At 42.5% G+C, this 17,113-nt stretch overlaps 1 protein-coding gene across 2 annotated transcripts in view; it reads right to left on the reverse strand.

The window, feature by feature from the left end:
- LOC138467756 (zinc finger protein 879-like) overlaps positions 1–17,113 on the reverse strand; it is a 702,003-nt gene that overhangs the window by 221,993 nt on the left and 462,897 nt on the right. For both annotated transcript variants that reach the window (XM_069607986.1, XM_069607985.1), the window contains one exon: positions 4,550–4,663. In XM_069607986.1, coding sequence (XP_069464087.1) covers positions 4,550–4,663 — 114 coding nt within the window. The remainder of the gene's footprint in view (positions 1–4,549; positions 4,664–17,113) is intronic.

Here is a 17,113-nt window from a genome sequence, read left to right on the forward strand (position 1 = left end):
CCCTTCCTTTGTCTTGTTTTACTTGTGGTCTTTAACGTATTTAATGTAACAGAGTGTTGTGTTCTGTTCCCACAGAAGGCATCCACTGTATGTTCCGGCTTGACCCACACCGGCTTTTCTCATGCAAGTACACTCCTAGTTTGTATCTTAGGATCCAGACACAGAAGCCATTCTTGCTGCCCCCTTCCATGTGCTTGCAGGAAGTGGCGGCCTGAAAGAGTAACTTGTACAGAGGCATTGAACTTCTCTTATTTCTGTGGGTAGTCTCAGGTCCAACCTGTGTGTGCATCCCTAGTAGGATTCCTCATTGTTTGTCAAGTGCATGGTTCCCATCCCTTCTTGTTCACCATTGAGGTCTGCCCTTTCTTCCTGTTCCGTGGTTCTGATTTACCTTGCCTGTTTTTCCTTCTTTACACTCTTGCTGTATGCGCTTCCCTATCTCCTTATATCAGCATAGCCACCCCAAAGAAACGTGTGTGCCCTGTGTATCCCCTGACAGAATCTCATGCACCCCATCACAAACCCATTGAGCCTGCATTCGCCAAAGCATGTACATGTGGATCGGCTAAACGCTTCCCAAAGCAAGCAGGAGGACAGGGCGACGTGGCACTGATGGGTAACACTAGCTGCTGCAACACAGCGTCCAACACCAAGATGGCACCTTCTAATTAAATAACCACGTACAGTGGCCCCTGTGAGCCAATTGAAATCAGGTGCAGATTTGTAGCTCCCCAACAGTGCAGATTTGTAGCTCCCCAGCAGTGCACCAATCACATCTAAAAAGGGATATGATGCCAATAGGCTGTCAAAGTCAGGAGTTGGGAACTACAGATGGAGAAAAGTGTGTGGGGCAGCAGCAAAGAGGAGAAATGCAGAGAGAGAGAGAGAGGAGCTGGAAAGTAGCATTATGGAGGTGGAAAGGAGTATTAGTATTAAGAATGTGGAGGGTAAACGATCAAATAGAAAGGAGGTGTTGAGGGGTACTGAGGAGGTGAAGGTGAGTATTAGGGAGGGGGTGGAAGACCAAAGAGAGAGGTGGAGGGGGAGAGAAAACAAACATCAAAGACGAAGGAGGTGAGAGCTGGACTAAGAGAGAGATAGAGGAATGAAGAGAGAGAGTAAACCAGAGGTGAGAAAGAAGATTATTAGCAAGGATGAAAGAGGTGGTCATATGGTGAAGGATGTAGCCAATAAGAGGGATAGCAAGAGAGAGGGTTGATCTGTCTCAAACTCCTGGGAGGTCTCCAAGGCACCCAGGGAGGTTCCGACAGCCCCAGCAAGGCGTTACGCCTGACAATTCCAGGCTCCGACATGATTCTGGAAAATGTCTTAAAGAGTCTGACAGCTGCTCCACTTTTGCTGAACCAGGACACCATGGGTGAAGGTGGAAGGTTTTGCCAGCCAACAAAGAGTGCATGATCGTAAGAACTTCTACAAAAGCCAGGCAAGCCATCACATTGAGCCAAGAAAAATGTGTGGGGCACTTAAAGCCTCAATGGCTGTAAGTGACTTTTTGCCCATCAGGAATGCAGAGGGTAACGGTAAGAGGGAAGGACTAAGAACCCCAGTACTATAGGGAAGCATGACTACTCTGTATTTTGTTACCTCAGTTAAACCCATCCCTTTTTTCTGTTTTTGTAATGAAGACCTTTGAATATAGCTATTGGCTTTAAGGTGTCTGTTGATGGATTTCAAAATGAAAAGTAATTTCTCGAGTTACATAATTTTAGAGTTTAACCGCTTTGCCTGAGCACATTCTCCCATCGGTACCTCAGACATGATTGATACCAAAATTAACCATTTACATCTATGAATGTCTGGGCCAGACATCTTGCTGGTTAGCTTGTGCCCTTGAATACATGCACATCACTGCCACGCACGCTTTAGAGTCCCTAGCCGGTGTACAATGACTAATACCATGTTCCTTCATGTTGTTTTGGCTCATCACCCGCCCCAGTGGGCTAGAGTCAGGCACTGCATCTAACCATGGTGAAGTTTACTCAAGAACTCAACTGCCGAAGAGAGCAGTGACGGGCAACCCCACTCTGCCTGGATTACTGCATATGTTCTCTCTCTTCAGGAGATGCATGTGCATTTATTGTTAGGGTGGGGAAAGAGAGCAAAAGAAGTCACATATTCCAAGAAAGCCCAACGTTTCACGTCAAAAGCTTCCAGACATATCCATATGGTCAAGAGGAGCCTTTAATCAAAAGAGTGACACATTCTAATGTTGGGTTACGTGACATAGTGGCGTTTGCTGCTCTGTTTCTGTGGAGTTTACATTAACCCCAGTAAAACACAACTGATTATTCAGAAGCATAGGGAGAGTGGTACTCAAAGGGTGAGGGGGATCATTTAACAGGCACCCTCACACTACATTACACGTCCACATTGCATATCACATCTCAATGAGATTGTGACACGTGCAGTGCGTTTCATTTGTTCTTGGGCAGAACTGTGACACCTTTTCTGTGAATGTGGTGCAGCTACCAGTACACTGTTCATATGATGGATGGCATGTTAAAGCACATTTTGTATTCAGGTAACTCCTAGTTTTTTGAGCCAGTTTTGCACATCCTATGTTCTAGGGGTGGTGCTGTTTAGAAACCACACACACACAGTTGCAAGCTCATTGTTGGGTATTTTGGAAGAATGTTCTGTAAGGCAAGTCGCTCAGGAGATAAACCTGGCTTCTACTCTCGCTGTTCACTCTGTTCACTGGCACTTGCACTCAACTGCAAAACCACTTCCATGCTCTTCGTTTATAGAATAAATTAAGTTTGGGTGGGGGAGAGTACAATGAAAGGGAAATAACAGCTTCCATGAAATGGGGAAGTGAGATTGCTCTCTTCATTAGGGGAGATCCAGAGGAGTAACCTAGGAAAAAGCTGCCCCTTTACCTGTGCTTATTCCATTCTTTAAGCTGCTGGTCACAAGCTAAGGTTGAGTGAAAATGTCACCACCACTGCAGAATTTGCAATGAATGCACCGAAGAAGGGGAAACAAATGTATTGTTTCCTTTTTTTGAGTGAGGTGCGAGAACCTTTCTGCCAATTACAAAGGCCAACATGTTTTCTATGATCTGATTGGTTGAAATAACTGGCCTTTAAAAAACAAAAAGCACATGAAATATTTCTGCCACGTTATTCGCAGAAATGCTGATGTGCAAGTCCCATACAAACAACAACAAAAAAGATTTCTGGGTAGCCGGTAGGAGATAAAAAACATGAATTCTGCGCTGCAGACAGAAGATTTTCCCCCAATCTGTCAAACCTCTCCGCAGTACAAAAATCGACAATTCTGCCCAGAACTACTTTGGACCAGTGTAATATTGAACTGCAAATAGGAACTCTTCCCTATTTACATGTTGTAACACACCTTCTACCTACCGTCTAGATAGACGTAGCTAGGATTGTCTAAAATGTAAGGCCTGAAACTCATTTAGTTGGGCCCACTGCAGTGCCATTAAGATCTGTAAATGCCTACACAGTGCTGCTGATTGGGCATTTCCAGATTTTGGGTGGGCCTTGCCCGCTCACACCCTACCCTGTCTATGCCTCTGCCCATCTATCAATTTAATTTATCAATTACATTGTAGCTTTCTAGCGCCAACATTCACTGTTCAAGTAACTGTTGGTTTTCTAAAACATGCCCTAAAGACAAAATGAAAATGTAAGTGCATTAAGTCAAAATGGATGTCACACTGCAATCTATATACATAAAACAAAGTCATGTTTGTTTGTTGGTTTGTATATGGCGTGGATCTTGGGGATGTAACTCCTCATGAACGGTGAGGTCTGCCGTCATGAATTTTGCATTGAATATTCTTTATTTCATTGCCGATTTAATGCAACTATTTCTAGCTCGATAGGTCCTCCTGTTCCTGACATAATACATTTTGGGGGTTTTCAGCATTCCGTTTTGTGGTGCTCCCCGCGCCATCTACAGGTCATTTGTAGAAAGTGCTCATCATTGTGCTGTCTTTGCTAAACTGGTCTTGTGTTTTTTTTATTTTCAAATTATTTTTAGACGAGAGTTGTGTGTCTTTCTTTTCATTGATTTGTTTTGCAATAAACTTGATACATGTTAATTTCACTAATTAATTGCACACCACATTTTCATTTACCTCTGATTTAAATCCTCACATGAATATCCTATTTGTATGCTTACTCTGATTATTTGCAGTGTGTGTTTAGCAGCGAAAATGGCCACCACTGCTAACAACACTGCAAATAATCAGAGCAAGCATACAAATAGGATATTCATGTAAGAATTTAAATCGAAGATAAACGAAAATTTGCTGTTCAATTAATTTCGTGAAATTAACATTTATCCTGTTTTGCCTTTGTGGCAAACAACAATATTTGTTCATCTTTTTCGGTGGAATATGAAAACAAATCTGAGAATGGACATACCGGGCAAAGCCGGGTACTTAAGCTAGTAAATGCATAAGACAATGAGACGGTTTATGGTTTGCGGAGGAATCTGATGTATAACCTTTATTAAAACAATATACTCAAATGTATTCAAGAAATTTGTTCATATTTACCTCTAGTATTGCTGAGGTTTCCTTTTCTGACAGAGTTTTCATAGTTAATGGAATGAGCATCTCCCTCCTCTTGAATATCGAATGAAACAGCAGATGCCATGGTTTCCTTTCCTTCTATAAAAAAGAAAATCAGTTACATAATGGTCTTATGCATTTTGCAGCATACAATTCCCTGTCAGGCCGCTCGGGTAGGGTGGGTGTGTGTGTCAGGAAGCGCCCTGGTATTGTCATTACTGGCTATTGCTATGGCGACTAATGGAGTATGCCATCCAGACTACAGCAGCTAGCATCTGCCACGGCACATCATGTATCCCTATGTGACATGCCGGCAACACGGAAGCCCGTTGCAATCGCTGTCTGGATAACAAACCAGCGCTTCTCAACGATTTTGTGTGAGTAGAAGTTGTTCCTTTTGCATTATTGCTACTCTTGATTTTCTTTTGACCCGGTGCGTCTTGTAGCTACTCTCTTGTCTTGCCCCTCTACGATTACGTGTATTGACTGTTTGGATTACTGGCTGTTGACCCGGACCATCTTGTGGATCTTTTTTTGTTTTGCCACTCTACGATTATGCTTATTGACTGTTTGAATTACTGGCTGTTGTGAGGTTGGCATCATGGAAGGAGACACAGACAACAGATTCAAAGTTTAGCAATAATGTTTTATTAAGAAAATGTCAGGATGGAGTAAGGCCTAACTTGCCCTACACTAAGGTAGGTTTCCATACCTAAGGAACGTCTGTCAGAATGTTCAACTGAAAAGTCTGTCTGTGTCCAAAACCTATGCTTGCCCTCACAACTAATACAAAACAATGTGTAGGGATGTCAACCATAAACTAAGCAGTGATTCAAACAAGGTTATGAGCTGTTTCCAGCTCTGGCTTACTCTTCAGCTTCTTTTTCCCCAATGTTAACACGTTAATCTAAATGTTCAATTTACCTTTCTTTAGACTTGAAGAAACACTGTTGCACACTTTTGCAAAGATCAAGGTGCCCTTCCCGAAGTTCAATACGGCTCCAGGGTAACACAGTTCCAAGACGCCAATACTTAGGGTTTCCTTCCCCAAGTTCAATGTTAAAATATAACACAAAAATAGGTATATTGAAGCTTTATCTGTAGCACAAGACTTTATTACTCAGGGCCCCCTTGCCCAAGTCTGATGTTCGCAATCTGCTTTCCTTCTTTCACCACAGTAAACTTCCTTGTTATCTTTTAGGGAATCCTGGTCTTGGCGCAGATTTAGACCACACAGTCCACCCACTACAGGTCACGCAACCAGTAACTTCTAGGTTTCTTTCAAAGTTCAATAGTTTGATCAACAGGCAATTTCTTAAGTCACAGCTTCACCACTTTATCGCATGTGTTGTTTCTTAATCTAGATTCTGCATGAGTCACAGTTACTTGCATTCAGATAAGTGGTTCAGTTTGCCAAAGATGTTGCTTTCACTTGTATATGTGACTTTCCCTTCATAAAGTATACCTTTGCTTGTTTCTTTCACTTCGGTATTCAATAAGGGTTACTGGTGCTTAATTAAATGCCACCCTGCGTATTTCATTCAGTCTGCTATTCAATAGAAGTAACTTTGGTTACCTTCACTTAGTTTCATTCACTTCGGTATTCAATAGGAGTAACTTGGGTTGCTTTCACTTCTTTCATTCAGTTCGGTATTCATAGGAGTAATTTTACTCTATTGTATACACAGGTTTTCAAAGCTCCCGGGTGGGTAAAGTGTCCCCGACACTTACCCGGGCATTCCCGCTCCTCCTCACAGCTTCTCCCCCTCTGCAGGAAAGACTGCTTGCCGGGCGCTCCTCGCAGCACTCTCCAGTGATTGTGCTTAGGCTCGCCGACACAGGCTGACAGCTCCAGCTGTTTGCCTTTTCTCCAGGGGCTTCTCCAACCTGCACTTTTCCTCTGGCAGGATCCACAGGAACTCAGCAGGAGTTCTGACATCTTGGCTTCTCCTGATCCCGCAGGGCTCCTTCATCCACTGCTCTCCTGTTCCAACGCTCTCTATGCAGCTTCACAGTTCCACCTTTTATACACCTGTGGTCCAATAATGGATTGCACATGTGTTACATCAATTACTGTTGCCTGACTCTCATTAGTAGTACATGCCTGACTTTCATGCATCTTCTTCGTCCCAGTACCAAAAGGGTGAGAGGATTTAATCTCTACTACTCTCAGTTGCTTCTTCTTCATCTGAGTACTTGAATGTATTTTAACGGGGGGATGAAGTGGAACACTTTTATAATGGTGCATAAGGTTGGGGGGAGGTTAGATTGGTTATCATGAGGATAAGGGGGATGCCACAATTTGTTACAAAGTATCTTATCTTTACTCTTTCTCTTCCTCTGTTTCATATATCTAGTTTGATCATGTCTTTACCCTTGGAGAAAAAGTGGTTGTTCCCAAAATGTTTGGGAACTCCCATCCCCTGTACACTGTCTAATATCTGTAAATACAGATCAATAACTTAATGGAGTTTAAATATTCGTTGTATACATTGTTTTAGGAAACATTTTTCATAAAGCGATTATAGTAGACCATTCATGTGGTAAATAACCAATTTCATAGACCAAGGTTTTAAAAAAAACCCAAAAATACAAGTTTTTTTATTGTACAAAGTACACGGTGAGGCCCAACGCGTTTTGAGTTTTCCACTCTTCTTCAGGGGCAATAACACAATTTTTCAATTTTTCTATAGAAGAAAAAAACATACATAGGTCATTTTTAGCGAAATATTTAAATTCATCTAATGTTTATACCATTTTTAAAGACTATTGACAATGAAACATCATTGTGGTTCAGGTAATCCCAACCTCATACACAATATTGGAATGCAAATACTAGTTACAAACTATTCCATAGACCAAACATTGTAATAGTTTACCTATAATATAACACATTATCCTCATTTGAGACAAGTCATGGATCACGTACAGGAGGTAAGTCAATTGTATTTCAAGTAATGTACCCGTACCTAGTTAATTAGGTTGTGAAGTATCGAGTATCCAAAGGTGGCATAATATTTTAGAAAAAGGCATATGATATGCAGATGGAGCTTACCATCTAAGGTAGAGTATACGTCAAGAGGTGAGGTAAAAAGGTAGGCACAAGAGTGCGTGCTTCAAGTAATTTGTCCACATTTCCTTCTTAAAGTTAGAGTCTCTCTATAATATACAAAATGTAAAATTTACAAAAAGGTAGAGTTTTGCCAAAAACAGTCTCAAAATTAAATAAGTGGATGAGGCAACTTACATGTCGCCCAAGACCCGTGCTGCTACATTTTTCAATTGTCAAAAAGGTTGTCTTTGTTAAGGCATAGCAGTAGGCTATCCAAGATAGTTGCTGCAAGCGTCAAACAGCTAAAATAAAGATAGAGCAATCGATATATCGCTCATGTGGCCTAAACAATAAAGGTCTATCAATTCGTACCGGAGGGATTGGTGAACTTACTTTGAATAAGGTAAGATGAAGCGTAGAGTCTTCATGGCGGGTCGCATCTGCCAGGTTGGAGATGCGACTGCACCATGGAGGCTCCTCTTTTATACTGGTACCTTTATGCTGTGACGGTGACCATGCGCGGAAAAGTCGCCTAAGTGCGCATGTGCGTAGTTATGTAGACGTCATGTTGTTGACGAAGAAGGATGCATATGCGTGGTGTGCGTCGGACGAATGACATCACAATCGCAAGCGTTCAGATGATAGTGACTAAGGTCGCGAGCGTTCAAAAGATAATAACTAAGGTGTATATATGTAGTGGCATTTAGTGCCATATTCTTGATAAAAATTGCATACACTGTTAGACAGTGAGGGACAAAGTCAAAACGGTCGAAAAATATCAAAAAATAGACCTTGGTGGACCATGCTTGCAACCATGATCCGACAGATTCATCGTTCTAGATAGTGAGTTGCATAGATATAGAAAAGACTAAAGTCCTAAATTTGGTTTAAAATTTATGCAACAATTGCATATCTTTAGACGGGATATATAGGGTGCTGTCAAGAGAGATATCAGTTGCTGTCAAGTGCGGTCAGTTGTTTAAATCAACCAAATGCCCAAAACATTGGACATGCAGTCGATTATGTATACATAGTAATCATTACTTGTATCAAAATTGACATCAATAAAACAATGCTCAGTATGGTAGTACATACAAAGTCTTATTTTCCTGTTCCAAATGCACATTCTTATCAGTAAATCTTTGCTCATTCTCACAGATTGTTATATTATTGACACAGGTTGCTAAAAAATGCTGAATTAAAGGTAGTAGCACAGATGTAAAATGCCTAAGGACAAGGGAGTATTTAAGGAGTCAGGATTTGGTAGAGATTATCTCTGTTTTAAAAAAAAGACAACGAAAAGGGGCAATCAGACAGATGTCAAAGAGGAAAAGGGAGTTTAAGAAGTTTTCAAAATTATAAAAAGGGGCCCAGGTAGTAGTGTTCATTCATCCCCAGCGGGGCGAGTGAGTCCAGGCGATGTATCCAGAAAAGTTCTCTTTGTGACAGGAATTTTTGTAGGTCACCACCTCTTGGAAGTGGATGTACGATTTCGAGTATTACAATTCTCATTTGAGCCACAGTATGTTTGTGGTCTCTAAAGTGTCTGAAGACCGGAGATTTTATATTTTAGGAGCGGATGTTTGATTTATGCTCCGTCCATCTTTCTTTTGCTTTTCTCGCTGTTTTTCCAACATAATAAAGTCCACAAGGGCATTTTAGGGGGTAAATGACATTTTTTGAGTCACGAGTGGCATATTGTCGTAATGGTATTTTTTTGCCAGTGTTGTCATGTCTGATGTGGTCTCCTTTTATCACATTTGAACAATGTTGTCAATTCAAGCATGGAAAGGTGCCATTTTTTGGTTTGTTCAAGAAAGTTTGGTTTGTGGTTTTGCGTTTTTCTGCTTTGATCAGTTTGTCTCGAAAAGTACTGCCCCTTTTATAGGCAAGCATAGGTGGTTCTGGAAAGAGATGATTGAGTTGTGGATCTGATATGATGATGTCCCAATTTTTATGAATTATCCATTTTATCTGAAAACTCTGGCTAGAGTATTTCAGTGTGTCTATCAAATTGGTTTTATCTTGCTTTGGTTTAGTTTCCAATAGATCGGTTCGGCTGTGTGCTTCTGTTCTAAGTATGGCCTTATCGATGAGTTCAATCGGAAAATGTCAGTCTTTAAATCTAGACTTCATAATTGAATATTCATCTTGAAGTTTGTTGGCCTCTGAGGTGATTCTCTTCAGGCGAAGGAGTTGGCTGTATGGTAAGTTCTCTTTTAGATGTTTTGGATGAGAACTATGAAAGTGTAAAGTGCTGTTGACACCTGTAGGTTTTCTGTAGATTTGATTTCTACAGTGACATCCAAGAAGTTGACAGATGGTTTTCCAATTTCGATTGTCAGTTTAATCCTGTCATTACATTGATTTAGGTAATCCCAAAAGGTCAGAGGTTCTGATTCAGTGCCCTTAAATATGCCAAACACGTCATCAATGTATCTATACCAACTTTTGATTTTTCCTTTCCATGTTGGATTCTCTAGGACATGAGTATATTCGAAAAAAATACATGAATATATTGGCATATGAGGGTGCCACAGGAGACCCCATTGAGGTCCCTGAGGTCTGCAGGAAAACATTTCTGTTAAATCTGAAGTAGTTATTGAATAGGATAATATTGATTAGCTCAATTGCAAAAGTCTTTCGTATCTTGATTTGGTTGTGTTTAAGGAGGAACCATTCCAATGCATCAATTCCTTGGTTGTGTGGGATTGATGTATATAAAATACTCACATCCATTGTGAATAGGATGAGATTGGGTTTGTTCATGTCAAGGTCTTTAATGTTTTGTAGGAAGTGGGTTGTGTCCTTCAGATAGGTATTAGTTTTTTGTATTAGAGGTTGTAGTGCAGTATCATGGTAGATGGCAAGGGGCTAAAAAATACTTTCTGTACCTGCGACGATGGGTTTTAGAGGTGGATCTATTCTGTGTTTATGGATTTTAGGGAGGCCATAAAACACCAGAGTCACCGGATGTTTATTGATCAGAAAGGTGCTTGTGTTTCCTGAAATCCAGTCCAGTTCTTCTGCTTTTTCCACAGTTTTTTTGATGGTTTATTTGATAGCATTGATAGGATCATGATCCAATTTTAGATAGGTATTTTGATCTGACAATAATTTAAGACAACCCTCATTATAGAAAGAGGTGAAGGCTCCTCCTTTGTCGGCTTTTTTGATTGTAATCTAGCTGTCCTCTGCCAGGTTTTTGATAATATTCAATTGGTGTTTTTTAATGTTTTGTTTGCTTGATGAAGTATATGTCAGCTTTTTCAGGGCTATGGTTGTCTTGGTTCTAAACAAATTAACCAGAGGGTGATTGATTTGGGGATGAAAATGGCTCTTGTTCTTCATTTCCAGAAAATAGCATTTTTCTTTTTCTTTCGTTTCTGGATTCAAATTGTCAAAGAAAATTTTTAGCTCCATTTTTTGAATCAATTTAAAGAGATTCGCTTCTTCCTCAAATAGACTTCAGTTGTTGGTTGGTATGAAGGACATTCTTAAATTAAGGGTATGCATTTCCGATTTTGATAACACTTTAGAAGAGATGTTTACAATTATTGGTTCCTTTAGTGTTTGTTCTTCTGACGTCCTTTTCTTTTTCCCTCGTCTGGCTTTTCTCCTCCTCCTAAAAAAGTTTCCGCTACTGATGTAGGTTCTGTGACAACAGGTAATTTTGCGTTCCGGGGTTGTTCAACAGGAGTTGTTGTGGGTAGTCTGGTGTTACTAAGGGAAGGCCTTTCTTCCAATTCCCCACTGGTTACCTCACTACTATCTGTGTTATTATTAGAGGGTCCTGGTCTGGGTTGTCTTGGAGTGAAGTTACTTGATTTCTTATTGTAGAATTCCCGCCAAGAATAGACGATGTCTCGGGTGTAGTCAAGGGTGTCGCGTCTGAATTTTCTGATTTTTTTCTGTTCTATTTCCTTTTTATAATTTTCCAATTTGTTGTTAGTGTCCTCTAGGATTGCCTGTAGTTCAGCTGCTGTTTTGAGTTTAGATAATTGTAAAGAGACTTCCTCGATTTCTTGATTTACCTCTGTTAATGATTTAGACAATTCCTCTATTGTCAGTAATATGAGGTCCAGGGAGCATTTGTTTAGTATTTGTTCCCAATGTTTTACTAATTCGAGATTGTCTTTACGCAGAGTGGGGCATAAGTATATCTGAAGTCCTCTAGGTATCCTTTTTGCTTTGAAATATTGTGCCAGGGTCCCCCCGCACCTCAAACTCACTCCTAAAACTCTTACTTCCAGTTTTTGACCCGTTCACAAATCATTTTACACAGGTGTGCCTCTGGGTTCTACACACTTTTCCCATGTCTTTACCCTTCTCAGAAACCAGGGAACCAGATGAACAATATCCCATCACCACTTCTGGGATAGGGGTTTCTTTCTGAAAGGAGGATAGAGAAAACCGTGCCCCACCCATGGGTCTCTCACTTCCAAACCCCGCTTCTCCAAGTCCTCCCTCGCTTGTCCACCCCCAGGAGCAGGATCCAAAAGCAATGGCCTTTCCCTGGCTACCTGTATAGGGGATCCAAAGGGAATAGAAGTGAGAAGACCCTCAGGTTTCTCACACTGTTGACCCTGATTGCTTTTTGGACTTCCTTGGCCTGTGCATCTGCCCTCTGGATTGGATTGCCCGGTCCTGAAGTCATGCGACTTCCTTCTTCCCCCTCCTCTTCAGATTTCTCAGATTCTGTTTATTCATCTGCCACCTTCTTCAAGAAACAGGTAGACAAGGGGAGGTTGGGTTCACTGTGAGCAGCTTAGAAACACTTGTGTACAGGCGTGTATGAGATATCATATCCGGTGCTATCATTGGCACCCTGCAGTAACCTATTGTTACCTTTCTTGCCGCCTGGAGCAGGTAGAATCGCTATCCTCCCAACCTTTGAGCCGAGCCTGCTGCCACCCGTGTTGATACTTCCACGGGGCGTCACTCTCGGGAGGAAGGTTAGTCATGTTATAACGACCCCTGGTGTGGATGGGCATCAGGATCACAACAATATGAATGTGTAACATGTTGGCAACAGGAGAGTGGGTGGGAGGGGAGTCCGGGGGCGGTGGGGGTGTCCCCCACAGAACAGATGGCATGTTGTAGGGGGGGAGGGGAGAAAAGTGTTTCGGGGTTCTCCCCATTAGGAGATAAAACGCAGGGGGAGGCTGAGAGAGAATGGTGTTTCACTGCAGCGTCAAAACCAGACTCGGCAAAACGCATTTCGCCAAAATCGGCATTCGGGGAAACATCATAGAAACCTACATAATAGTACAAGAATAGTGATCACCTTGGACTAGAGGAAATTGGAGGGAAAATGTGACCTTTGTGTTTCTCCATATGAATGAATAAATAAAAAAATGAATGAAAGAATACATTTAGTAACATTTCCAAACGTACCCAGACCTCTTGTGGAAAGCGTGTTGTTTAATATAAAAGGAAAGCAAAAGCGCAGAGGTTATACAAAAAAAGTTTTATAAACGTATTAATGAGCAAAAATCCAATAAAATGCTATGTGACAAATGAATGCAGGCAGTACAAGGAGAGTAGGTGTATGAGAGTCAACGGATCACGAGAAGTTAGTATGGGGTGTGTTGTGATGGAGTAATGAGGCTGACGAGGCGTTATCATTTTGGCCATAGACTTTTATGCAAATAAAGCAAAGAAACTGTCCCCCCCCCCTAGTCCCAGAGGAGGTTTCCTTACCTCAACACAGAATAACACGGGTACTCGTCAGGATGTAAGTCAAAAACCAAAATACCATCCTCTGTCCAAACCAACTACTCTGCCCCTACCAATAAAAAATATACCAAAAAGGCTTTAACTTCTTATCAAAGTCACTAGTAGAATGGCTCCCTTCTCCTGATGAAACAATCCAGTCTCACACTGACTTAACAGCAGTCTCTTGCCATAGGATCTGATTTACCAAATACACTTGGACCAGGAGAATGACTCCCTTCTCCTGGCCTATCTGGAAGAGTTCTGAAGACTAATGCTTGATAGTCCTTTACAAGTCTCATTATTTGTATCCAAGAATTTGCAAACAACCGAGTTAAGGCTTTACACACTCTTCTTATTTCTTGCCCTTTATTAGGACTTTTTAGATTTTGAATCTTAGGGCTATTACTCCTTGACAGTTCGTTGTCCTTTTGGTATCTTTCACATGTGTTGGTTTTCCCCCTGTGACGACAGAGTTCACTCCAGAGGCACACTCAAGGTTTATGGTTTTTTGTATCACCACTGTGATACAAGGAACAAGGGACAAGGGAGATTACTCCTGAGGCACTCTTGAGACTTATTTCTTTTGTGTCACTACTGTGACGAGGGAGATTACTCCAGAAGTATACTTGACTCTGGGTTCTCTGAGTATCACTAGTGTGGCAAGGCAGTTCACTCCCGAGGAATACTTTTCTCTTTGGGCTCCCTGGACCCCACCACATATTCCTGCTTTCCTCCTCTTTGGTCAATGCAGCTCCACTGAGTCATCGCTACGGCAGTCTCAGCATGTTTTATGGGCCACACGGTTTACCTCAGAGTAGATACTTCCTGCTTCTGCAGCAAGTCGGATTTATGCCTGCTTGTGTAGTTCCTTTTGGTTTCTCCTTCCAAGAGCGATTGCCTCTTGATGTTTCAGGCAGCATGGGTTTGAAATTCCCAGGCCCTCCAGGACAGACACCAGCGTCTCTCGCTGCTCTTCCTACTCTTGTGCACCTCTAGTCCATCCTCTGACTTGACTTTATATTAATAGGACCACCTGAGTGTAGCATCAATCTTTGAGGTCTTTCACGGGATGGGAGTCCTTATTCCCATGAGGGGAGTCTCTCCCTATAAAGGTCCTCCCGCTTTTTACCAAACCCATGCGACTATTGGGTAACGGCCTCACATCCCCAGCGTCATAGGGAAGGGCTTCTCTCTGGGGAGAAGTGATGAGATCCTGTGAATCGTCACAGCTGTCCGTGGAAAGAGCTAGGAGTAATGAATAGACGAGACACAGCGCAATAAGAGGGAAGAGATGGTAAAAGGAACAAAGTTATGTTTTTTTTATCTAGTGGCTGATGTTAATAGTCACTCATAGCAGATTGAGAGGCTCCTCACAGTCACCAGTTTTTGTCTTTAGAATAAAGTGGAAGTGGCAATATCCAGATCATCTGAGCTGTGTTGTTCTGCGCCCATCCCGTTTGCTGCTGAAATCGCTTGTAGAGCAGCTAGCTCTCTTCCTTTCTCCGAGCTTTCATCACATGACCTACTATTGCCATTGTAAATCGGAGAGGGAAAAGTTCATTGTTATTTTAACATAACTAATGTCCTTAAACACAATCAATATAGACGTTTCATGTGCTGAATTTTTCCACAGTGGGGGTATACGAGGGGTAAATATTATAAATCCCCCATATGCTTTGGATGGCAAGATGAGGAAATAAAAACTTACTTTTCATCATAAACGTTGCTCGGAGTAGGTGGCATGGCTTCCTAAGGACATAATGGTCCTCATTACGAGTTTGGCGGCAGCCACAAAACTTGTGAAATTACCGGCACTCGGCAATGGGGACTTACGGGGGGATTCCGACCCCGGCGGACCTGGTCCGCCCCGATTGCCAGGTGCCGGTATTCATTACTCCCCATTCCCAATGAGCCCCAGAGGGCTCAATGGGAATGGGGAGGTCGGATGCACCGGCAGCATTCATGAATGGTGCCGGTGCATCCGATGAGCTGTGCTTGCGGGTGCTGCTCTGCGCGCCAGGTCAGACCTGGCGGGCAGAAAGGCACCCGCAAGCACAACTCGTAGTTTGCCAGTCCGATAGTAACAGCGCCGGTACCTTACTGGCGCCGTTACTACCGGGCCGGCAAACTTATAATGAGGCCCAATGATGCCGTTTCCCTTTGAACCTTACCTCTTGTATAAAACTACTGAGCAATTTGTCTTTCTATTCTATCTATGTCCTCGCACTCATCTTTCTAATGTATCCTTTCCTGTTCCTTCAAGATCTTGGAATAAGCTGGTACCAAAACATTTTCACAATTTACAGAATAACTGCACCTCCTCCATTTCCTCAGACCCCGACTGGATCGATAGCCTTTAACTCTTGGATTCCTGAAGCACTTAATGTTTCTATTCCAAACAAATCCTCATCTCATTGCTTCTGCCTAACTCTTCATAAATGGCTTTCTCCAAATCTGGCCATCTTTAAGACTTCCGCTAATGCAGCTGAGCAACGCTGGCCCTATTCTTACTTTTCCTCAGCCAAAGAACTCTATAGCTCCCATCTTAAGACTTACAAAAAAAGCAATTATTGTAGCCAAAGCTCATGTCTAATCTTCTCATATCTAGACTGCCGTCAAGCCTCATAAATAACTTTGTGATATTTAAGGATATTTCCCATTCTGATGCTTTTTCTCCTGCTGTCAATCCATTGATTGACGTATACAAACATCTTTTGGATTTTTTTGAGTGAATAAGTAGAAACCATTCATGCCGCTATTCCTGAAGCTCTGACTCTCTTTTGTACCCACGATTCTTGTCCTCCAACAACAACTATTTTTGACTTATTTGCTTCTCATTGCTTGGAAGACCCATCTATTTTTCTATCTTAATTGAAGTCTGCTCCCCTTTGGAATTTGCCCCATGAGAATCATTTTATCCTGACTTTCTGTTGTTTATAAGACTCTTCTTCCGATACAGAACTACTCTTTTTCTCTGGGTAGTGTTCCAGTCTCTCAGGTCTTCTATTGATAGTCCATTGCTTAAGAAGCTCACTTTGGGACCACTAGGTGGCACGTACCAGATGACTACCTAACTCGGTAGTTCAAACATCTCCCCTTAAAGACTCGTAAAGATATCTGCCTAGAACCCACAAGACAAGAATATGAATATGAGTGGGGAAGCCGAGCTTGGAAGAAGTGAGGATTCGCAATCCACGATCTAAAGCTGTGGAGTAAAGCGCCTGAGTGCTGAAAAGGAGGTATGAGGAGCGGGCCCGCTGCAAGAGTCAGGGCATGGAGGAGACCGCTCTGATGCACCATAGGAAGGAGAGGTACCCTTGCCGGCCGCGACTGGACAAACTCCGGGGAACAGAGTGTGGAGAAGTCTGGGGACACCCCCAAGTACAGCAGATAGAAGTTGGAGCTCTACCCCCCATGCCCAACATCAGGAGAGCAGGCAGCTGGCAGCTGCGTGTGAGGGTCATCTGCAGGCACCGGAGCAAGGCTCTGTGGCGCAGTCGGAGGAGGAGCGCCCTTTTGTACTGCAAGTGTAAGCAAACCTAGCATGGCGGATTGGTGAGGGGGCTGGGGCGAGCTCTGAGAATGGTGGAGGGAAGATGTAGCTCTGCCCACCCTAACATCAGAGTGGGTGCTAGGGTTGTGGCAAGTGAGGAGAGCAAGAACAGGTGGCCCGTTGCAGACAGGAAGTGGGAGACAATGGCCAGACAGTAGAGGGTGGAGGGAGCCCACCTCCCGCTATGCTGCTGGTGCCTAAAGGCAGTGATGAGGGGCCGGCCTCC

Source organism: Ambystoma mexicanum, chromosome 4q, assembly GCF_040938575.1.
Source record: "Ambystoma mexicanum isolate Mex_15411 chromosome 4q, UKY_AmexF1_1, whole genome shotgun sequence".
Lineage (NCBI taxonomy): Eukaryota > Metazoa > Chordata > Amphibia > Caudata > Ambystomatidae > Ambystoma > Ambystoma mexicanum.